General features: G+C 42.9%; 1 protein-coding gene across 1 annotated transcript; it reads left to right on the top strand.

Annotated features, from left to right (window-relative positions):
* The first annotated feature begins 605 nt into the window (after positions 1 to 605).
* LOC134399532 (uncharacterized) lies at positions 606 to 12,775 on the top strand. Its single transcript, XM_063127604.1, has 6 exons — positions 606 to 674; positions 2,177 to 2,452; positions 6,400 to 6,645; positions 9,026 to 9,163; positions 11,677 to 11,796; positions 12,304 to 12,775. Exons 1-6 carry the CDS (start codon positions 614 to 616, stop codon positions 12,480 to 12,482), a joined length of 1,020 nt encoding a protein of 339 aa, XP_062983674.1. The 5' UTR covers positions 606 to 613; the 3' UTR covers positions 12,483 to 12,775.
* Positions 12,776 to 24,239: the final 11,464 nt, after the last annotated feature.

Raw genomic sequence — 24,239 nt, 5'->3', positions numbered from 1 at the left:
GCTTTTCTGTTTCTTGGCTTTTTTGCACTCCATGTTATATCAATGAATGGACCCCAAAATGAAGTGCTAAAAAGAACAGAGGAAATAGGCAGATCATCAGGATTTTATTTATTTATTTATTTATTACATTTTTATACTGCTCAATAGCCGAAGCTCTCTGGGCGGTTCACGAAAATTAAAATCATAATAAAACAACCAATAGTCTAAAAACACAAATACAAAATACAGTATAAAAAGCACAACCAGGATAAAACCAGGATTTGCATTGGATTCCTCCTTACTCTGACCAGTTTTCTAGAATGGCTTTTGCTTGGACCACTATTTCATCTCTCCTTCGAAACCCTTTTTCTTTTTTTGCACACCCCAGTTGCTGCATGCAGGGCCATAGAAATAGATCATCAAGGTGATGTGGCTACAGCATGAAGTCAGTCAACCAAACACCTCTCCACTCTATTTTAAATCTATATTAGTCTCGTATCCTTTCAGTATACGTTCTTCTTCTTCTTCTTCTTCTTTTTTTTGTTCCCGCTTCTGACATCATTTCCTGATGTACATTGGTTTAACAGCAAAGCCACATCTTCTTCTCATCACACAATGCAAGAAGATGTTTAAAATGGATTTCAGTTTTTCTTTTCCCTTGCCATGCGTGCTGGTGATTCTGACCGTTATTGATGGTAAGTGGGCATTTTCTTTATAAAATTGGCACTGCTTTGCCTAGGTGAGCAGAAATGGTCCTTTCGTTCAGACTTTCTTCCTCCTCCTTTTTAAAGGAGTCTACAAAACTCGGGGAAATACTGGTGCCATAACCGCCAAAGCATGAAAAGGGACAGTCAGTCCAAAGTAAGACAGATTTTCTCATAAACTAATTGTAACCATGTTCCCTTGATTTATTGCATCCGAAAATGCAAGAGAAATAAGAGTGTCAGAGGTTTTTCATGCAGAATAGTGGCTGGACGACATGATTCTGGGGTTCTCATCTTGCCTCTCGATGTGACCTTGAGCAAATCAATTAGAATGCTAGACACAAATGTCCCAAAATCTTTTAGATGCCTATGTCCCATGGGCATAGGTTTCCTATGGGTCTCAAGGTTCTATCCTATTTTAAATTGTTTTGACTCTTGGTCCTTTTGTGTATCCATTCATGATTTCGGAGGCAGTGACCACGAATTATAGCAATGGAATCTTACTAGTCTAAGTTAATCCAGGTTTGAAAACACCACTCAGATGCCCATATTTCTTCTTTTTATACTAAGTAGGTAAAATTTATTTCTTGTTACTGTTTTTATTATATGCAGTGTTATCAATACAAGTCTGTGAACCATATAAAGTCATGAGCAATTTTTGCTTCTTGAGACCAATGATTCAGCCAATCGACACATTCAAATATATGCACCAGTACTTCAGTATACAGGTGACAGCTTAACGTTATCAAAAACAATAGTAGTTTAACTTCACAAAAAAACAGACAGAACCTTAAAAAATATAAAATGTTTTACCTGAATTAAGAATTACATTTTGGGCATTTGACTTGTTTACAACAATGGATTAGCAAGTAGCCTTTCAAAGGCACAGCTGTCATATGAATCCTAGATCTATGAATTGATTAATTGCCCTAAATCATAAATTTAGGCTTTCAGCCATGCTTCTGAGTACACCTATGTAAGATTGCACTGTACGTCTCATTGAGTTCAATGGAGCTTGTGCCCAGTTAAGTGGGCAAAGGGTTGCATCCTTATGGTGCAATCCTATTTATGTCTAGTACTCAGAATTAAGCTCTGTTGAGTTCAATGGGACTTATGCCAAGGTTTATGATTGCAGCCTTAATAACAATTCAAGTAGGTATTAAGTTGTGCGTGTGTTTTTCTAGACAGTTTTATTCCAGTATCTCTTTGGACCGTTAATATAGTTGTGAGAGAATAGGAGAAGAGGAAGAAATCAATCATTACTCAGATCTGTCTCTTACACAAAGGTCTCTCATCCTTTTATGCTAAGAATCACATTGCTATCCCTTTTGTCAAACATAATGCTACCCCTTCCTCATATAAAATAGTCTCTTGACATTCCAGTCACTATACTGAGAGATTCCCTCTTTTTCCTATTTTAAGGCTTATGTGCATACTGCCCACAGTATAAGAATTCTCTGTACAATAATGACCAGGCTTTATTATTCTTTCAGGGTGGATTTGTGCTCATGTACTCCAGATTACTGGAGATATTGGCAGCAGTACTTCCATCCCTTTGGAAATTCAAAATCAAAGCGATCTCTCAGTAATTAAAGAAACGAACTGTTCTTCCTCAATGAATGTAACCATGGACTGTTGCAATGATTGTAATAAAATGATGTGTCTGAAGAATGGGGTCCTGGAGATGAGGAATTTATCAAAAAATGATGAAGGGAAGTATACAATCACAAGTGGAAATGACAGCAAAATATTCTTACTCAGAGTGTGTGGTAAGTGTCCTAAAATTGGTATCAGCAATGGCAGAATCTGAGAGCATACTAAGTTGCTCCTGCTGCTTCATGCACACTGTGATGTTAAGCATGTTTACCCAGAAGGAGATGCCGTGGTGTTCAATGGGAGTTGGTCCCATGTAAGCATCCACCCAAAGGCTGTGATCTACAAGCTAGTGGACTTGAATTAAAGCTTAAACCCAGAAATCATCAATAAAGCCTAAAGAATAAGGCAAAAAGATGTCACCTCTTATACTGAGCTGGTATTCAGAAGCACCAGTGTATGTGCAAATGGGTCTTCTGAATAGTTAGCTGTGACTGTGATAGGCTGTGGTTTGACACAGTGGTGCTAATTTATCTAATGAGGATTGCATAGTGGTGTGCCGGCTCATGACTTGTGTTTATTCCAAACCTCAGATGGTTCATTTCAACCAATCTTGGCTGAAGAAAATGTACCTGGCTCATGTACACAGTAGTTGTGTGAATTTGCTCTCAGTCTGCTTTAATCCAAGGTCCTCAATGTTGTATGGACAAAGGTTCATAGACAGAGGTGGGGTTTATTTATTTTTTTCATTTTAACAGCTGCATAATGGCCAGAAATCAACAGGTAAAGCTTTTCCTGGCATGGAGCTACAGTGATCCAAAGGCCCTTTGCAACACTAAAGTAACTCAGGCTCCTGTCATATACATGCTTACCTGGGAGTAATTCCCCTTGAACACATAAGGCATTTATCATGCATTTTTAATTCCCTACTCACAGTTGTTATGGGTTCTTTAGACAAAGTTGTGACTCCTGCTTTGCTTCTGTGTGTACTGAGCATTCTTGGCAATTTTTTTTTTAAGAACAGGGGAAATTCAGCACTTTATTGTGAAAGCAAAAGAAAGTGAAATTTCCTCTCGGTATTTGAGCTATTCCGCTATACCCACAGTGACACCTAGAGGTTATGTAACAGAAAAGCAGGAAAGGAAATGCTCCACTGAGGTGAAACCAAAAGTAGATATAGTGGATTAACAGCTGATTAACAGACTCCCATAGAAAAATTCTCAGTAGGACTTCTGAGTACATAGGCATGGGCTGTCAGGTAATGGCTTTGTCAATTGGGCTATATAAAACAGGGGTGCTGAACCTCATTCAGCCTCTTTCAACTGCAGAGAAGCTCTCAGGGGCTGCATTCTGGTGGTGGGCAGGGCCAAAGGAAAGGGGTGGGGCCAAAATACCAGCATATATATTTTTATTTTTAAGCTCTTACTGCCAGTAACTAAGCATTAGGAGATTTGAACATTTGAACATGTAGAATGGGCAAAAACTATGCAAACACTGGGAAACCACGAAGTGATCAGAGTTGTGGCCACGCAGGGATGGGGAGAGCGGGAACTGCCTGGTGATGTGAAGAAGTGGGCGTGGCCATCTTGGAAACCCCGAAGAGCTGGATTTGGTTTCTAGGAGGGCTGGATTTGACCCCCCCCCAGGCCTGAGGTTTAACACCCCTGATGCAAAATGATCTATGAAGAAGATGCTCCCATATGTAATTCAAGCTTGAAGTCATAGGCAAGATAGTGTATTTTGAGAATGAACGTTTTCAAGGTGTAATCTCCAAGCTGAGGCTTTCTGATTTCATTGCCTTAGGAATGGTATAGAAGAAATATCACTCTTACCTAATCCCTTTTCACTAGAATTTGCATAGAACACGGGGAGCGGAGGCCTTCAATGAAATATGAAAGCTGGTAGGTAGTAGGTTAATTCAGAGATGGCTCATTTTTTCTTGTCACTGCAGTAAAACAAAACAGTGCCTCTACATGCCCTCAGTTCATTAAAACATAAGAAAGGGACTCGGGAATGAGTATCAAAGGTATGAAATGATCATTGAAGTGTCAAAGTACATTACTCCTAAGTGCCACCTGAAAGCAAAAAACAAAACAAAACGAACAGAACTTCACTCGCTGTGACAAATGCAAAGGTGTTTTGGGTACACCTTTAAGTCTGTTTGAGATTTAAATTATAAAGGGCCAACTTGCAAAAATTAAAGCAACATCATTTCCCCCTTTAACGCAAATGCTTAAATTGTGATCATGTTCTGCACAAGAACAGCCCCCAACCCCACCTGAGGAATATTCCCAGAATAGACTAGGAAAAGAAGTGTTAGCAATCTGACTGGCCACTCATGGAAGTTTGTGGGTCCTCTTGATGATGTCGTTAACCTCTTGCATGTCTCCCATGCCTTCCCCAGTAATTCTGTTCTTTAAAAAAACCTGGATATCCGGATTCTGCTGAAATATCTTGGGTTTTCCTACCGTGTGCAGGGGAAGTTGTGTTACAAAGTACCCACTACAGGGCACTGTCCCATTCAAGGCCATGAGCACTGAGAGTAGGGGAAGTTTTCCATTATAGACTACATGGTCACCCCTCTCTGCCTCTGTAATGCAGCCGATAACCACTGGGCAAAAAAAGCCGGAAGCAAAGCTCTGGTAAGGCAATGCGATTCCCCCTTAATCTAAAGAAGCCCTATTTGTTCTGGAGACTGTTTTGTGCAGACTGTTCCATTTTGTGCAAAATGCCTTTTCCCTGTTTCCCCTCACCAGAATCTCTCTGCCTTCCCTTCATCCCCAGAGCCCTATGTTATGTACCCTACAATCTGAGTTATGGTCTCCCTGCAGGGTATTTAAAATTATAATTGAGGTGGTGTATTGACTTGTGCCATATCCTGTGCTCCGTCATAGTGAGATTGGGAATGTTGATGTGGGGGTTACTATTTTTTAATTTGTTTCCCCTCACTGTTTGAAGTCTATAGATTGGGGCTGGTGTAAAGTTGTGCCATCAGTCTATTGAAGGGATATAGGATATGGCATGCAGTATGTGTGCTTCTCCCCTGTGTCACCTACAACTGTGCTCCATTTTGATCATTGCACCAGCATATCTTGGCACTTCCACCAGCATAGTGGGCCTTCCACAGTGTATCTTCAGTATAGGACAGGGGTAGACAACCAGGCCCACAACTCCCATAATCCCTGATCATGGGCCATGCTAGCTGGGGCTTATGAGAATTGAAGGCTAAAACAATCTGGAGGGTGCTGGGTTGCTTACCACTGGTATAAGATTTCACCCTTAATTGCCCACTCATGCTCATCTTTGGAAACAAAGGCTCATGAATCCATATGATTTGCTCTCCAAGATTCCCAGTGTCCAAATTTGAAAGAAAAGATGGTACAGCTTTTGTATGGCAGAAGTCTTTTTTGTAGAAACCTTGAAGGCTTTTCACTTTTTCAGGAAGCAAAGAGCATGAAAAAGCCATGAGGATCCATTGAGTGTTATATGTAGTCAGTCCTTGCACCAGAAGGAGGTGTAGGAGAGGCCCTTCTCTGCCAAAGGAAGTTAGACAGAGACAGGTCCTTCTGAGTGGTGGCACGCCATTTATAAAACACCCTCTCCAAGGACGCTTGCTTGGTACCTACATTGTTATATTTTCTGCACCAGGCAAGGACCTTTCTTTTCTCCCAGGACTTTTAGGGTTTAGGGTTTTTAAAGATTTTGATGGCTCTTTTTCTATTATTCCTGTCCTGATTTTTGTTTTATATTGTGTTTTATTCTTTTAGCTTTTGAAATGTGCCCAGAGACCATTTGTTATTGTTAAAAATATAATAAATAAATAAACAAGAAATATGAAGGGCACAGGTGATGATATTTTGGTGAGTGAGTCCTAATTGTAAGACAGAGTAAGGGTGCACACCACCAGAAGGAGATTCATTATTATATAAGTGTATGGTAGGGTTAGGGTTAGAATTGCCCAGTGAAAAGCTTTCCTACCTTTTTCCCAGCAGAAGCCAATCCAATATTTGTTTTGTACTGCTTGTTCTTTGGAATCAAGTGTTTTATATAACGCTCAACAGCCACTCACTATTGTCCTATTAAGATTTTCCCCCAATTTGTTTGTTGCCGTTCCACTGCCTAGAGCTGCCTCCGGTTGTTCATATTCATTGTCTAGCTGATGGAAGAGCCAACCTGTCCTGTGACGTAGGTGGTCAATCTAATGACAGTGTTTACTGGACTCTGAATGGAACGCATCTGAATGAGGCTGATGTTTGTCAGAAGGAGGGTGGCAAGAGGATTATTTTAGAAAAAGGAGTACGTGGAAAGCTAGTTTGCCGTAGAAGAAACACCTGCAGCAGCTCCTCCATTGACGTGCTGTGTAATCACGGTAATCTATATTTTATCTTCTTTTTACAGGAACTGAAAGTGTTATTTGGATGTTCATCTGCAGATCTGTCTCTCTTTCTGTGTCCTTCACTTGAACACAAAATCATTTCCCCCAATCCATTGAACCAGCTTCCTTTCTCCTCTTCTTTTTATAGTGCATCTTTGCTGATCTTTCATATTGTGTAGAAGGTTGTCCCACTTACTCGAGAACAGTGAAAAGGCAATAACAAAGAGAACCTCTATCCCTTGTTCTCATCCATGTTTTCTTTTCCTTCCTAACTGCTATTGAGCTCCTTCATATGGTGATTAAGATCAGTTACTCACACAAGTTTCTGTGTGCTTTTCATGACATTGTCATCCTCAGGTGCCTCTCCGAGTGTTTTTGATGTTTATTCTGCTGAGATTTAATTCGCTGAAAATCCTGTAACAAATATATTCCACTATAAAAGAGCTGGTGCATTTCCTGGATAAAAAAATGTTCCTGTAACATTGCAGCACTATTTGCTGGCTGTTTAAATGGAACATATGGAACTTCCCCACCACAGGAACTTCCAAAAAAATGGGGAGGCACATTTATGTGCCTATTGCAATCTTAGAATGGCTGCACAAGAAGAAACCCCACCTGAGGGAGCAGTTCTCCCCCACTTAATGTAGAGATGGGGGTGGTATATATGCTCTGTATAACCCATGGTGGCTATGCAATGGGACTGTGTTGTTTATATACTCAGTGTTTTCCCCCTGAAACTGAGTTGCCAACTTACCATGGCTTTTCCCTTTGCTGCAAGATCACCACCTCCTTTCTGTCATCTGATGGTGGTGACCTTGCTTTAGGTTGAAGCTGGGGGTGTTCTTCGGGATGGATCGAGGCCTAGGGTAGGTTGCAGTAAGCCGGGAAGGCAGGGCAGAGGGCAGCACTGGCTGCCAGTGCTTTTTCAGCCGGATAACCCCCACTACCTCCTGCAACCAAGATTTACCGCTCCTGCTGGCTTTTGAGGGAACAAGCAGCCAAAGCGGTGTCATAAAGGCACCCCCTAGCTCATTGTTTATAATTCCAATGAATTACAGGTCCCATAGACATTGCCAAATAGCACAGACTGAGGACCACAAGTTGCTCGCCCATACTTCAGGGCCAAACTGTTGTGTCCCACCACCTTACTGCCAGGACAGCCCTGAAACCTGATGAGACCCCAGAAGAGGAGGGGGAATCTTCTCTCTGGTCCTAGTGGTTGAAGGACTCAGGAGAAGTTGAAGGATGCTGATAGTCTTTTGGAGACCAACAGCAGGAGCAATGCTTCATTCAACAAGGCTGCGGCATTGAAGGAACCGTAAGCCCCTGGATTGGTCCTATTTCCCTGCTTCAGGCCCACCTGGGTCACCCCCAGGAACAAAGGCAGCAACAGGTCCAGACTGCAGCCAGAGATGCAGTGCCTATCTGGCAGCATCGCAGATATCTTGAGCCCTACTCATGAGGAGGTAGCATGTGCTGCATCAGAAAGTCAGGAAGAGGTGGGGCATCAACATTCCCTATAAAGCTGCTCAGTTGGAGCCTTGCTTTTGCTGAAGTCACACCTTCCTCACTATGCTCTCTGCTGGACAGCTCTCCTGCTAGTCTGATCTTCTTGTCCTTTGAACCACAGAACTGTTCCTGGCAAGGTTGGGAGATGGGACACAAGGGATGGGACACAAACTAGATATGATGTTGACTATGGGCTTCTCTACATGGAGCTTTTATCCTGCAATTGAGATGGGTTACTCACAGAAGTTTATGGGTCTTTTACATGATGATGTCAACCTCCAGTGACTCTCATGTTTTCTGAGCATTTCCGCTTCTTAATTTGAAATGGAAATAATGAGCTAACAAATAGACCCACTCTCAATCAGTCTGAATTTGTTCATGAAAAGTGGAAGTGGTGCTATATAACAACAGTGCCATCTAGTGGCTGTATAATGAAACATATAGAACTCACAAATAAATGGAGGAAGAGGGATGGGGGGGGTGGGGAAGGAAGCTCATGTAAAGGGCTGAACTTAATTCCGCAAAGAATTTGGAAGCAGAAGCCTGATTTAATTGTGGGACAAAAGAACTCAGTGTCAAGAAGCCCAATGTGTCTGCATTGGCACCAATGGGGGATGTCAACAGAAAGAGATATCCTACAAATTTAAATAGCAGCTTCAGAGAAGGAATTGTACTCAAGACTGTGGCAAGGAAGGAAAGGGTTGCATTCCCTCTGCATGCCTGCTGGGACCCAGATGATTACCGGTCCCTGGAACTAAGGCAACTGCTCATTAAATGCAAAGATAGATTTACATTTTAGGAGAACAAGCATTGGCTTCTTCTGTATTTACTGCTTAAGATCAAGCTGTTTTTCTCTCTCTACCAGGGGATCTGCTGCAGCACCCGCTCTTCCTGTATATTCTGGCAGCGTGTGGAGGGGGGGCTCTCCTTCTGGCCATCATTGCCTCCGTGATCACATGCAGCTGCATGAAAAGCAAGCACCATTTCATTCCTGTGCCTACAGGTAAATAGTGATTTTTCTCTTCTGCATGTTGCCTCACAGAGCAATCTTATGCATGTTTACTCAAAGTACAGATGTGAAAAACTTTGACCCTGTTCAAATGACATGCTAAGCCATAGCAGTTAAGCATTTTGAGTTAAACATTATGGATTATCATGCCATGTGATCCATGACTTAGGCCCTTTCTACACCGCCACCCTGGGGTCATTCCTGTGCATCCAAATGATGCACAGGGGATCCTGGGGTCAACCCTGGGAGAATGGTAAATGGGGATTTTCCAGGTGTTATGTGATCCCAGGACCATCCTGGGACCATGGGAGATGTATGGGCACCTGCCCCTGCTTCCTCCCACTTCCTCATGAGTAAATGTGGAGAGGTGGGAAACGGGCATGGGGCATGGAGCTCTTCAGGCGCTCCATGCCCATTGGGTGTGTGTGTGGGGGGAAGTGGGGTCATTTTTTGTTTGTTTTTAAACTTTTATTTTTGTTGGATCACAATTGTGCTCATCTCCCATAGGCAGGTGCAACATTCCTTCTCCCTCCTGGGATGCCACGCACCATGTGTGAATCCAGGGGGAGGATCTCGTGAGCAGAATATTGTGAGATCCTCCCCCTCCCTTCCGGAAGGCTGGGAGGTGTAGAAAGGGCCTTAGTGTGTCATGTGAAACTTTCCTAACCATGGTGGCTACATAACCACAGCTTAAACACACTCATTAACCATTTGCTGCAAAAGGGTTAGCGGACTAACCATGGCTTAGCGTGTTGCCTGAACAGGCCCATTGGGAAATTTCAAGAGGAATAGTCACAGTTTCCCACCCACCCCCAACTCTCTGCAATTTTAGGAACATTGAAAAAACACCCTCATCTGAAGAAAAAAAAGTCTTTGGAATGAAATGCTTTTTAAGACAGGGTTTTAGTGTGGTTACAGACCCGGCTTTTATTGTGCGATTAAACACAAGATTTTACAGGGTGGTGATGGTCCTGATAGTCATCTTCCATTTATAGCCATCCTGAGCTTTCCCACCACTCCTTCAATCTTTTTTCTTTCAAAAACAACCACCACCCCCATTGAGGAGAAAAAGGTGGAATAACTGCACAATGCCTTTTGATGGGTAGCACTAGGAGCCCTCCTTCTGAGAGCAGACTCACTCAAAATGTGCCGTGGGAAGATTTTTATGTAAGGCAATCTGAGGTGATTGTTACAGAAGCATCTAAGCTTCTGCTGCTATGTTTGCAGTTGTTTACAAAAGTGGAAATTCTGCAGCTAACCCACCCAGATTTTGCAATCAGCCAGAATATGGCTTTTGTCTTTGCTTTCCATGGTCTCACTGGTCTCATTGCACCTTGCCTTTCACATCTTCCTCTTGACTACATTTCTGCAAAAGTATTTTTCTCATAGGATTGCATCACTCTCTTCATTTTCAGTTTCCTGGGTGCTGTCCTCAGCCTGTCCCTTATGTAGCTCCCTGAGCATATCAGCCACATAATCCGCCTTCCACATGTCTCATCATGTCTATTTGATCTTCCTATAAATGCCTTCACCTAACCACTTGTGCTCCTCCTAACTCATTTTTTGGGGGGCAACTACCAACGGTGTCATAATATGCAGAAGAGATTCAGAGGCTTTAGCATGATAAGACGGGTTTCGGGGGATGGGGTGGGTGTGGGGAGGCAGAAGGCCTCTTGTGCATGATGAACCCTCTGACATGCACTCAATTCTTGCAAGTTTGTCACCAGAACAAGAGGCATCCAGAATCTAAAATGCAACCTGTTTTTGAAGTTCAGCAGAGTCCAGATAGGAAATGTAGATCTGCTGATCTGATTCCAAAAGAACACATGGAGATCCTGCCCATCTCTAACTGAAGTAGGGTGGCCATTTACATATCATCAAAAAAGAGGACATGCATCAACACCCCCCCTAAAGAAGGCAAAGATTTGTACAGAATGTGCATGTGCTAACTTGTATGTATAGACGCAAACTTAAAAATAATTACTATAATATAAATAGGAATACAATACATCTCACCATTGTGGGAAAGAATATGACCAGGTGACCTCTGTGCCTGCTCAGTCTGCTGCCAGGTGCTTTTGATGCCGAGACTCCTGCTGCTCTCCCTTCTTATGGGTCTTCCTCTGTAAACCAGGCATGGACTGCCCTGTGCTAGTCTTTGAAATAGAAGGCTGTCTTCTGTAAAGCAGGACACATGGCTACCCTAAACTGGAGCTGATAGAAGTTGACATTAAACTACTTCTACTCACTATCACATTATGCATTCTTGTATTTCTCTTCTCCGTTTCTTATTCTCTCTTCCCTGGTCTAATATTAGAGCGTAAAGTTTTCAGAGTGGGAACGTGTACTTTATTTTTCTCCAAAAGCTTCTGGGTATTTTATGGAGAGGCAAAGCAAAAATTTAATAGATAACACAGTGCTGTGAAGGCCCAAAGTGTGGTCTACATTAAGGAGGGAAAGATATGCATGATTTGCTCCTTCCAGGCTCTCATTATGCTTTCCTACAGAAGATGAGAAAGACGAGGGGATAACCCTGTCTGCCATTTCCAGTGAAGGACCAAAGAGTCCTCCCAATGGAGACCACTGTGAAGCTACAGTTGTCCTTGGTGGCAGTAGCCCCAACACTGGTAGGTACAACGATGCAATTGTTGTTATGATGTGTAGATTAACTAGACTTATTTCATTCCTCACGATGGAGGTTTTTGCACTCTCTACTCTGACATGGAGAAGAAGGTTGGCAGCTGTGGAAATGTCCCTCTCTTCTCCTTATTATTTGAATAAGGAGAATTTATAAGTGACACAGGGTGAAAGGAAGCTGCTTGAAACAATTTTTGTGCAGTGGCTGATCCACATAATACTAGAATAATATGTAGAGCAGATCATCCTGTGGACTGCTTGCATAACACATAGATTCTCCATCATGGGTGATCCCAAACCAGTCCCTAAGCAACTACCCAAGCAATAGACATGTTAAAGAGTCCAGGGGACTAAAGTTAACATGTTTAAATATAAGCCTTGTTTGCAACAGTGAAAGGAAAGAGGAAATGAAGGCCTGGATGAAGATGTCAGCTGAGGTAGACATATGATGTGTTGTAATGTATTTTTAAGAACTTTCTCAATTTATTCTGTTAAAGGTGAAAGTTGTAAACCACAGGCCAAGATGGATCCAAATCCTGCAACTGGACCTGAGATGGAATCAGAGCCTAAAACAGAGGAAACAGCTGGAACAGAGACAGAGTTTCGAGAGGTCATGGTTGACAGTGCAGCCATAGAAGCTGTGGACGACTGTTTCCCTGATCCTATTGATGCTTGATCAGATGTGCTTCCTTTTTTGCCTTCCCGCAGCTTAGGGAATTGGTGCTTCTTCATTCCAAGTAATCTCAGAATAATAGTGTCCTTTATAAATCACCTCCCTACAGAGAGCCAAGCCCACCTAAAAATAGTCTACACAGTCCAATGTGCTCCTACTCTGAATAGTGATTAGGGCAGGATCTACACTACTGCTTATAATGGTTTATAATGGTTATGACAACTGTTCAGGCCCAGGACACATTATATATACCGTTTTCATACCATTTTTAAAGTGTTATAGCCTGCTTGGTGTAGATCGGCCCCTTAGACTTAAATATGAGAGAAGTAGGTTTCAGAGTTTTTATTCTCAAATGATCGGAATCATTTCTCCTTTTTTTTTAATGTCAGAGTTTGGTCGCCTTGGACCCTTGAGATTCTTGGTTCTGCCCAGGCATGGACAGGACGATACACAACTGACAAAATACCATAGAGGAATTCCAAAGCATTTTATGTTGAAGTCAAAATCCCCTAGAAAATTCCAAAGAATGTTTTGAATTACATCATTGAGAGGTTTAGCTCTTGCAGATTCTTGTGGTCAAAAGTAGTATCGTCCATTATGCTGGGTGTTTACATAAACTAATATTTAACCCCCTCTCCCCATTGGATGTTAGGAATCCTTGGGCAAGGTATCTTTTGTAGGTGTCCTTATCCTGTGAGAGATGAGGATGTTCTCAAGTTGCTTTGATCTTCTTGCATATTCTATGCAAAGTGGGATGTTGGCACTGTTTAGATACAGTGGGCCCTTTGTCAGTCTCAGGGCCAGAGATATATCCAACTTTATTGCTTACTGGATACAGTACTGATATGATGCCCAGCTCCAAAGCCTTTACGTTTTTTAAAATTATTATTATTCTTTTAATTCATTTTTATGGTTTTTTTTAAATGTTTCACCAGTTCTTACTAAGCTGAGGGAAGGGATCTCTGCCCTCACTCCTTTAGGCTCTTTTGAAGGGAATGATTAAAAAATATTTCTTTGTACATGTTCACGCTCACAGTATGTTACTATGGATAGTATAGGACAAGGGTTGTTTTTCTGTTTTTTTACTTTTGTGAGTGGCGTTTTCATCATAAATTGACATCTGGGCTAAGCAATGTAATAATTCTTAAGCATTCATCTTGTGCTCCCCCCCCCCAAGTATTCCAAGCAGTTCAGCACGGCATTTTTCAGCAGGTGTTTAATTATTTTGCTCATCTTTATTGTGGTTGTGCCTGCAGCTGATTTCAGATGAAAGGCTTGAGAAGTTTGGATATCTTTCGGGTTTACCTTTCTTGTGATAGGACTGCTGTGGCCTTTAGTTAGATATAACAGCTTGGCTGCTGCTGCCTGAAACACTGCAAGCAAGTTCATGGAGCTCTCAATGGTGCCGTCAGGAGGTCTATGTGCTGTCCTCAGTGTGTGAGGCAATGCGCCTCTCAGTACCAGTTGCTGGGGAACATGAATGGGAAGAAGGTCTTGCACTCATGTCCTGCTTGTGAGATCCCCTTAGGCATCCTGTTGGCCACTATGGGAAAAAGGATGCTGGATTAGGTAGGCCTTCGGCTGGATCCAGCAGGGCTCCTTTTGTGTTCTTAATTATCTTAAATAGAAGCAGCGGGTTGCTCTTGTTATGTTCTGTTGACTTTGCAGTCAGATTAAGGGGATTGCTTTTTAATTTTATTTTTACAATGGTGGCTGAATTTCATGTGAGCATGAACATTGGTATGATATTTGGACCTTTTTGCGTTCTTAATAAACTTAAATAGCTACCGTGGGTTATTCTTGTTCTGTTGACTTTGCCATCAGATTAAAAGGGTCACTTTTTAATTTAATTTTTTTTACAATCATGGCTGAATTTCATGTGAGCATGAACATCAATATGATGTTTGTAACTGTGATGGGAAGATCATGGCACCAGGGAGGAAGGAGAAGAGGATTTCCTCCTGCTTCACATGCTATGGAAACATAAATACAGGCTGCAGCAGCATATAGTATAACATGAAGTTGCTTCCAGCTTGTCCACTGCACTTTTCAAAAGATGGAAATTGCATTGCATTATAGCCCAGGGTTGAAAAAAGAAAGATACTCAGAGAGAATCAAAGCAACAAGGCTGGGATTTCTTATGCACCAGTCACATTCTGATTAGCAGCCAGAATTTATTGTAGGTTCTCAAGTCATGGAACCTGGTGATGTTCATGTTGCCCCCTCTTTCTGAGAACGTTGCAGTGCATATGGGTAGTTGCTTTGCCTGCCCAAGTTTTGTACCACTTGCACCCTGGTAGAGGACTTCCTCACTCATCTTCCTGAAGGCCTTATTGCCCTACCTGTGTCCATGATGACCATAGTCAGTGGAGCCTGTTGGCTCCAATGCCAGTGGGGTGGTGAATCCTCTTCAGGTTTCAGTCAGACCTCTAAAGGAGCTATCCATGGTGACACTGCCCCACTGACATCGGAGCTACCAGCCCCCGCTGACAACAGACCTATGATTTAGACACCTGCACTAAGCATGCCCCTTGAACCCTGTACTGATCTGAAGTACAGGCACGTCTAGATTCCAGCTTTGCTTTTTGAGTCAAAAGCTGCATGTTGACTGCCTTAGAGAAGCTGCATGGGAAGCTTTAAGTACTCTGCAAAATAGCTAGCGCTGGCTACGCCACTTCATCTTCTCACATCATACTGCAGCAATAGAAGCCTGGAAAATGCATTCTGCTGTGATGTTTTTATCTGTATTCATGCTGCAGTGGGTTTTTATGATGCTTATCAAACTAATAAAGAGATTGTTTTATACACCTAATGTGGGGAAATAGGCCTATTTGTATCCTCTGATTATGACTGACGCTGGCAAAACCACCATCTGGGAAGCCTACAAGTGGTGCTACAAGTGTTTGCCCTGGCAAATCGATCCCAGCAGAGTTTGCTTGGCCCCACCTACCCAAAGATCTCCCCTATCCATTCCACTCTAGCTCTATCATTGACTTTCATCAGCAATGATAGCTAATTGCAAATTCCATGTTGAGAGACAGTTAATACCCAACATTTTAATACCAGATGCCCCGCTTGTAAGCTTCTCAAATGCATTTGGCTGTCCACTGTGTTGGAAACAGAATATTGGGCCAGGGGAAGAGAAGTGACTTCCCCAGTGCTGCAGACTGAATACAAGACAATGATAGAGTTGAGCCCAACCCCACATCAATCCCTCCCCAACATGGAAATCATTCCCTCTTCTACTTTCTCTTCCCCAAAAATTCATTTCCCATGTGGCCCTCTGTAGGCGGTCGGGCTGCAACAGCATCAGCCCTGGTCAGCATAGCCAATGGTGAAGGATCATGGGAGTTGGACTGTATCAATGTCTGAAAGGCCACAAGTTGCCCTCCCATTCTCTAAATAAATTCCCATAAGAAGAGCCCTCCTGGATCAGACCGAGGGCCCATCTAGTCCAGCACTCTGTTCACACAGTGGCCAACCAGCTGTCGGCCAGGGATCAACAAAGCAGGACATGGTGCAACAGCACCCTCCCATCCATGTTCCCAGCAACTGGTGCATATAGGCTTACTGCCTCTGATACTGGAGGTAGCACATAGCCATCAGGGCTAGTAGCCATTGATAGCCTTCTCCTCCAGGAATTTATCCATACAACGAATGTATCCACCATACTAATTTAGCCCTTGCTCCCTATAAGATGACATTTACTCACGCTTTGCCAGAGCTCTCCTTCAATACGGACCAGTCCAGTATACCAGTAGTCTGCTCTTATATTCCTCAGAGAGCAAAGGTGGTGCAAAATCTAAAGCAACTACCAAAAGAGCCACCTAGCTCAGGGGTGGGCTAATGTCAGGATTGTGGGATCTGCTTCTTCTTTTTAACTACAACCCGGGGATCCACCAACCCAAGCCTGGGGCAGAAGATATACCAATAGAACTAAAGGATTTTGAGCCCAGAAACTTATTCTAAGTACCAGAATTGAATAGAGCTCACAGTCTTTCCACACAAAATTCTACTCCTGTTTGCCCCAAACTCTCTTCACTTCAGCAGCATAATTTAAGGCAAGGAGGCTGGGAGGGAGTAGTAGTAGTCTCCTCCTCCTCCTCCTTCTCCTTCTGTTAAATAATTGGGAATCGGAAATCCTTACTGATCTACCCTACATCACCCAGAGATCTCTCAGTAAACCAGGTCTACCTTCTACCCTTACTACTTTGCTGTCCCGGTGGTGTTTTGGACATCAGATTTTCAATCTGGCTCCAGTCTGTCTTTAAGCATTCACATAAACTACAGGGTTTGGGAAGACAGAGCAAAGGTTAATGGTGGACAGGCTGTCACAAATCCAAAGGACTGTATTACTTTAGTCTGTACATTTCATGACTTATGTAGAAAAGGTGAACTATAAGTTTGTATTTAATGCAGATAGATGCTCAGCCAGCAGCAATCAAGCACTGGACTGTTATTTTAAGAGCTGCATTTTTAAGAGTTGCCACAGGGTGACAGCAAATCACTGAGGCAAATCTATAGCATGAGCAGTTTAAGCAAAGTTAGTTTTTCAGGTCTGATCCTGAGCCCTGCAACTTTCCAAAGCTGAACTCACTAGGTCCTTAGGCTGACTTTCTTACTTACTTTATTTAAACTGTTTCTATACCACTTGGCATCGCAGAATTTCCAAACGGTTTACATAAAAACACATACAATACAATATAAAAGTCAATATAAAAACAGTATGAAACAATAATTTTTTAAAAAAAAAATATATAGAACATTTTCAAAGCTCTTTATTCTGCCCTTTCTACAGAGTTTGCAGCATATCTTGTTCAAGAAGACAAATCCCTGCTGAGAACTAACTCCAAATGTTTGGTGAACCCCTATTTTATAGGGGAAATTATATTCTCCTTTTGGCATGTGTGTTCGTCTGGGAAGCTCATGATGACTGCTGATGCCCTAAAGTGGACTGGGAGCCCAGAGGCAGTGGGTGGGTGGGTTGCCCTTTACTGCAATATCCATCAAAGAATCTGCTGCGATGTTAAAGAATAAAAGATTTATTGTCACATAGTGTTTTCTACATGAAGCATTTATTGTGCTCTTGTCATTCTGTACTCAGATGACACCATGGTCCTTCAGTTTTGCCTCTGTTTTTTTCAGAGCACTTTCCCATTTTTATCAGAACAATGAAAATATGGGGATTATTTCTGAAAGTTCTGTTTCTTCTGGTGTATTTTGCACTATACTGTTAAAGTGCAGCTCCACCTAGAGGTTTTGTGGAGAGTTCAGGTCTCAATTCTGTGACGAAACTGAAAGCAGGTACAGCACTTAACAGCCGTGCGTAGGAAAACTCATGCCTCAATAAATGTGTTGACCTTTAATGAGCTGCAAAACTGGTGATTGCTTTTGTTGTGACAGACTCACATAGCTACCCTCAGGAATTTGTCACTATTCCATCAAGTTATATGACAATGTCATAAGGCAGACTGTGCACGTACAATGAGAGATGAGTCACATATTTGATGGAGGGGCTTGAAATCTGCCAAAATCTGCTCAAACTGCTTTGACCCTTATGAGTCAGTCTAGACCAGGAGTGGGCAACTTGGCCCCTCTATAAGTTTTGCCTACAGCTCCCATCATCTTTCACCCTTGTCTATACTGCCTAGGACTGATGGGAGTTGTAAGCCACAAGTTGGCTAGTCTAATGTGACTCTGGAGCATTCATTGCTCCCCTCTCCTCTTGCTCCCTCTCCGCCATTGCAAGCAAAAAACCCCTTTGCATTTGTGAAGAGGGAGGGGAAACCAGCAACAGGAGGGAGTTCTGCCTCATCCCCCCCCCCAAACGGCCATCTTGCTTGGCCCATTCCAGCCAAGCTAAAATGAAACTTCTGAGCATCTTCAGGAAATTCACTAATTTAGAGCAGCTCTTTTGGTGTCAATGTGTGAATGTGTCCAGCAGTTAACAATTTAGGATGACAGGCTCCCCAAAGTGACTGGCAACTTGCATTTCTAGCTAATGCCACTCTTTCCACCTGGGTTTATAGCACTGCTTCAGGGTCATAGTAGGCCATTGTTTTATTGTCCGTCACAAAAGAGGAACCATGTGGGATAAGATGAGCTTGGAAAAATACAGCTTTAAGCCTGGTGCAGCCATTTGGAAACTGCCCCAACACCGCTGGCCCAGGGCCAGGACAGAGCGATTTTTCAAATTTAATGAAAATTTATTTTTAGTAGTTCAGATTTAAAAGTCAGAAATGACTGATTGAGATTTGCAAACCAAATGATACAACACCAGCTCAGAATTACTAATACTAAAACAATAAAAGTGGAAGGTCAAACACTGAAATGTTTGCCAGCCTAGATGCAGAGACACCTCCAAATTTCATGGGTGGTCAGGCAAGAGACCCCTTTTATTTTGGTCCTGATCCCCCCCCCTTAATCATGCCGATGTGAACGATCTCAGTAATCATTACAACATTCCTGTAAGATATGTCAGCATTATATTGCAGATGAATAGCTGAGACAAATAGGGGCTTGTCCAGGGGTGGACCAAAGCAGTGTTCCTCAGTTTGTCACTCTGCTTGTAAGTGACAAATGATGAGGGCGGCGGGGGGAATGTTTGTGTTTACGGTTGTTTCAGCACCATTTCAGGAGTCACAGTTTGACCCACCCCTCACCAAAAAACAATCTGTGGGGGGAGGGAAAAGACTAACAATTGCGGTGGTGAGCTTCTTGCCTCCCTTATTTTGTCATATGTTTAGCTGGTGGCTCTGCAGAAGCAGTGGAGCACCCAATATTCTTCAGTCATGCTGTGCCTTTGAGAAATGAAGCATGACCTGAAATAAACTGAATAGTAAAAGAAGCCGTGGCACCAACCCTTTGACAAAATCCCCCCCCCCAAGTCTTGAATAGACGATTTTAATATTAAATTATTATGAGCACGCAATAGAGTTGAAATTCTGAAGATCATTTGTGAAGGTAAGAGTAGGGATAGAGGAGAATTCAAAATTGGAGGAGCTCAAAAAATGAACTCCATTATACTGAAAACAACTCATTACAAGCTGGGCCCCAAACCACTCTAAATATGGATCGGGCTTAAAATGATGTTCTCCCTCACCCCTTGTGTTAGGCATCCACCCCTCCCCACAGTCCTTCAATCCATTGCCAAGCAAAAACTGTACCCTTGAAAAGGTGGAGGTGGGCCCGCAAGCAGTGAGGAGGGCTCAGCAGGGAAAGGAGTGAACTTGTCCTTACTTCCCCTGTCCCCTAGCAGCTGGCGCAGAGAGAACCGTGCTAGCTGCCTCTCCAAGGTTGCAAAGGCAAAACTCGGAGGGAAGGGAAAGGGGCACACTGGTGGGCAGGGAGGGAAGGCAATGGCTTACGCCACATCCCCAGGCCTCCCCTGCTTCGTGCCCTGCCATCTCTCTCCCCCCCCCCCCACCTACGCCTCAGCTATATGGGCAGAGGCAGAAGTGAGGATTGCCTCCGCCGTCGTGCCTCCTGCTCTGCACTGGATACTTGTGAGTCTCTGTGTTTGGCAACTTTTAAAGCTCCATCCGATGAGCGTTTTATTGCCTGCTCACTACTGGGCATTCACGGAGTTTGCTCAGGTCCCTCACATGACATCGTCTGCCTCCCGCGTGTGTTCCGCCCCTTCTGGCCTTCCTTGGGGTAAGCTGTCTTATGTAATGCACTATATCTCTAAGGGCATTCTAGCAATACTAGAGTTCAAAAACCTTAATGCCCTGCAATCTAGTACTGTTTATAAATAGCATAATGCAAAGTGTTTAAGACATTGAATTTCCTTTGCTTGCAACGCTGCTGGGAAATCATGAGAAAAAGCATGCAGCAGGCTTTGTTTCCTTTATGCAGCAAACAGTGTTGTTTTTATCATACGCCAGCAGCTTTCTGTTCCGGTAACTAAAAGATCGCTGAGGTACTGAGAAATTACTCATCTTGAGAACCAGTTGATGATTATCATCGGAATAGAACTAAAAATGTGGGCTCCATTGTGAATGCTGCTCTCCTGCTGACATCTGGGTACAGATTTTCAATCTGTTGGGCAGTCCTGTAAAAATATGCATTTTCTGGTGTGTTTGGGATGGTTTGCACGATCACCATGGCTGAAACAAGCCATGGCACATGCGTGCCACCGCCATGTGCTTAATGAACCCAGGCAGCATGGCCTGTTGGGAATGGGTAGCAACCCAACAGCATCCCATAATACCTGGGTTCACACAACACGAGAAGCTGTCCCCAAGCCAGGCCGTTAGGCAAATGTTGGTGGTACTAATATTGCTCAGTAACTTAGTTTTTGTTTTGTTTTAGAGAAGTGTCTTTATGTCTGTACTTATGCCTATGATTCCTGCCATGTGGAACTATAAGCTTCTTATTCATATGGTTCATCAAATGCCTACACTCTGAGTCAGCTGGTTCCATTGTCTTATGTGCCACCCTAAAGCTATAATTTATTTATTTATTTCATTTCATTTCATTTCTATACCACCGAATAGCTGTAGCTCTCTGGGCAGTTCACAAAAGTTGAAACCATAAGTACAACATAAAATGTAATATGAAAGCTTAAAACCACATTGCAAAAGTACAAGCAGAATAAAATTGAGCAGCAATGCAGAGATTTAAAATACAGATTTAAATTGCAGATTTAAAATAGCAGAGTTAAAAGACTAGGATACATTCCTAAAACACTGGGACAATATTCACCTGGTGCCGGAAAGTACAACATACGTAGGAGCCAGGTGAACCTCTTTAGGGAGTTCATTCCAATGCCAGGAAGCCACAGCAGAAAAGCAGCAACGGTTCCTGTGCAAAGATCAAGATGCAATGTCTGTGAAAATGAATGGCAATGGGAAGGGGCATGAACTGTGGACCATTTGTGAGTTCCACACCAGTGATTTGTCACACTCTTGCCATGCCTGCTACGTGTTTTTGTAGCACAGTACTCACACAACATCATCCCTGCCCAGCGCTCATCTCGCCTCTTCTCCTCCCTTTTCCATCTTATTTTGTAGTGGGGAAAGTCCAGCCCCCCCCCCCCATGTGTGTATGCGTTTGAACAAGTACTGTAGCTCAGGCCCAACTTTCTGTGTATACCAGCAAGGTTTACTTCACAAGATAAAAAAAACCACCAAGCTAAATTGAATGTTTGTTGAGGGATGCTACATATTCTAAAAAGGTGTTGTCAAGATGGGAATTGAAAATGGTCTAAGCAAATGTAAACTCTTACTGAAAGTCATTGATGAGATGTATTTGTACATTTGAGTAACATTTGATTTGAAATCCTATATATTATGCTTTATCCTGTTGTTATATTGGTTATTATTATTATTATTATTTATTTATATAGCACCATCAATGTACATGGTGCTGTACAGATAACACAGTAAATAGCAAGACCCTGCCGCATAGGCTTACAATCTAATAAGTTGTAGTAAACAATAAAGAGGGAAGGAGAATGCGAACAGGCACAGGGAAGTGTAAACAGGCACCGGGTAGGGTGAAGCTAACAGTATAGAGTCAGAACAAACTCAATATTTGAAGGCTATAGGGAAAAGAAAAGTTTTTAGCTGAGTTTTAAAAGCAGTGATTGAGTTGGTAGTTCTCAAGTGTTCTGGAAGAGCGTTCCAGGCGTAAGGGGCAGCAGAAGAAAAAGGACGAAGCCGAGTAAGGGAAGTGGAGGTCCTTGGGCAGGCGAGAAGCATGGCATCAGAGGAGCAGAGAGCACGAGCGGGGCGATAGTGTGAGATGAGAGAGGAGAGATAGGCAGGAGCTAGACCGTTATTGTCTTTCCCCCCTTGCTTTGTCTTTTGCTTTGCATTGTACAAATTCAGTACTGCATCTATTTTAATTGCTTAATAGAAAGCAGTGTATGTAGGCTTAGCAAGGAATATGATTTCTTTTAATTGTTTAATGAACAACTACATATAGGCATCTGTGAAAATTCAAGAGGTGGAGTGTATTGGATTTGGTTACAGAAGAATGGTGGGCAGTCAGTTGGAATTTGCCCAGTGCCATATGCAGTATATAATGCCATGATTAACAGCATAAGTACACTGATTTGTTAGAGCAGGTCGTTGACAATCTTTATAATTTTAAAGTTGGTTCTCATAGCTGTATCCATATACAATGAAGATCAACATTTTTGCCATGAACAGAGAATGCTTTGCACAGCTCTGTACTTTTCCAACTCATAAAGATGCCCCTTTCTCCGTTCCAAGAAGGAAATGCCTTGGTAAGGAAGGGGCTGCTTGGGAGTGCTTCCGGACAGTTTCCTAACTCCATGAGACTTGCTCTATACAACCCTGAGCAAATTGGCCTGTTACCTGTTCTTACCTGAGAGGGGGAACGCATGCTACCTGCTCAGGTAAACAGCCCGCAGCGATGTCTGTCATACCCCTGGGAAGCAGGATGTCCAAACTGGGAGTTAAGGACATGTGAGTTTTCTTTGCTTTTATCCTATCTGCATCCATTGTCTGTCAATAAGTTCTATTTTTCTTTTACACAAGTGGACTTGAGTCGTATTTGTGTCCTTGAACCTGGTTAGTCTGGGTCCTGGCTGGACTAGGCCCCAGTTTAAGACAGACACTCTTGTAGATTTCAGGCACCACAGTAAATTCATGATCCCTATTTTAATGTTACAATGGTAATAGAAAGATGTAGTTAAATGCAAAGCCTGACCCTGAACTTAATTGAAATTGTAAATGTGCCATACTTTCCAAAACAACTAAGGCCCTTTCTACACCTAAGGGTTATCCCATGAAAATGGAGGCATCATCCCTGCCTGCTCCCGGGATCCCCTGTGTGGCATTTGGATGCACAGGAACGATCCTGGGACAATCCCAGGATAAAGGGCTGGTGTAGACATGCTCTAAGTGTCAAACTGTAATATCCAAAATGGGAGATTGCTGTATCAACAATTCTCTTAAGAGTTGATACAGTTCTTCCCATAAGAACTGCCCTTGCAAAGTCCAGGGGAGGTGTGAATGGAGGAAGAATGGTTTTATTTGCAGAAAGGCCATGTGGGGGTACTGAGGTGTGTGCAAAGAGGATTGCTGAATCATTGGTTTCAGAAAGGATAGAAGAAGGCCAATAAAAGGGAGACACCAGCAGATGTTATAATAACAAAGAACAGTACTTTATGACCCCCTAAAGACAGCCTTGAGAGGTGCTGGGGAGTCATCAAGAAGTTATCAATCTTCCAAAAGGCAACCATTGACCCAGGAACCGGACAACATGTACTGCTGACAAAGCAATATCGAAGCCCCATGCCACTTTGTGATGCAGAAATCCAATTCGGGAAGAGAAAGTATAAAGACCCTCAGAGCCAGAGGCAAAGGAGGGGAGCAGCAAACCTGATCGTAAGTTGCACACCTACAGTACCCTCATCCGGATTTACACATTACACAAATTAACTAGCCAGTATTGGTTGTGTGAATGTGAGTATGTGTTGGGTAAAGTTCTGGGAACAAATTTTACTGTCCAGTAATTTGTTTTGGATTAGGATATCTTTGAACAGTCATACTTACAATTGTGGGAGGATATGTAGCGAGGAGACTGTGGAGCCAGTCTCCTGGCAAACCTACACAGTCAGCATGGCTAAGTGGATATTAGCAGGCCTGTTGGGCACCTGGGGCAGGTGCTTCCCATTTAAAGGGGCCGCGCTCCTCTGGATCCTGATGGTCTGGGCGCCTGGGCTGAGCAGTGGTGCCCGGGCGAAGGAACTGAGCTGAGGAGCTGAGAATGAAAAAGGGTCCGTAC

Source organism: Elgaria multicarinata, chromosome 5 (genome assembly GCF_023053635.1).
Source record: "Elgaria multicarinata webbii isolate HBS135686 ecotype San Diego chromosome 5, rElgMul1.1.pri, whole genome shotgun sequence".
Classification (NCBI taxonomy): domain Eukaryota; kingdom Metazoa; phylum Chordata; class Lepidosauria; order Squamata; family Anguidae; genus Elgaria; species Elgaria multicarinata.
Note: the sequence above shows the minus strand (reverse complement) of the source record. Positions and strands in the feature narration are given on the sequence as shown.

Excerpts from the sequence above, each read along its gene's own strand:
- LOC134399532 (XM_063127604.1), top strand. The coding sequence starts at position 614 with ATGGATTTCAGTTTTTCTTTTCCCTTGCCATGCGTGCTGGTGATTCTG. Across the intron at positions 675-2,176 it reads GATTCTGACCGTTATTGATG|GGTGGATTTGTGCTCATGTA; the intron begins GTAAGTGGGCAT and ends TTATTCTTTCAG. Across the intron at positions 2,453-6,399 it reads ATTCTTACTCAGAGTGTGTG|AGCTGCCTCCGGTTGTTCAT; the intron begins GTAAGTGTCCTA and ends TCCACTGCCTAG.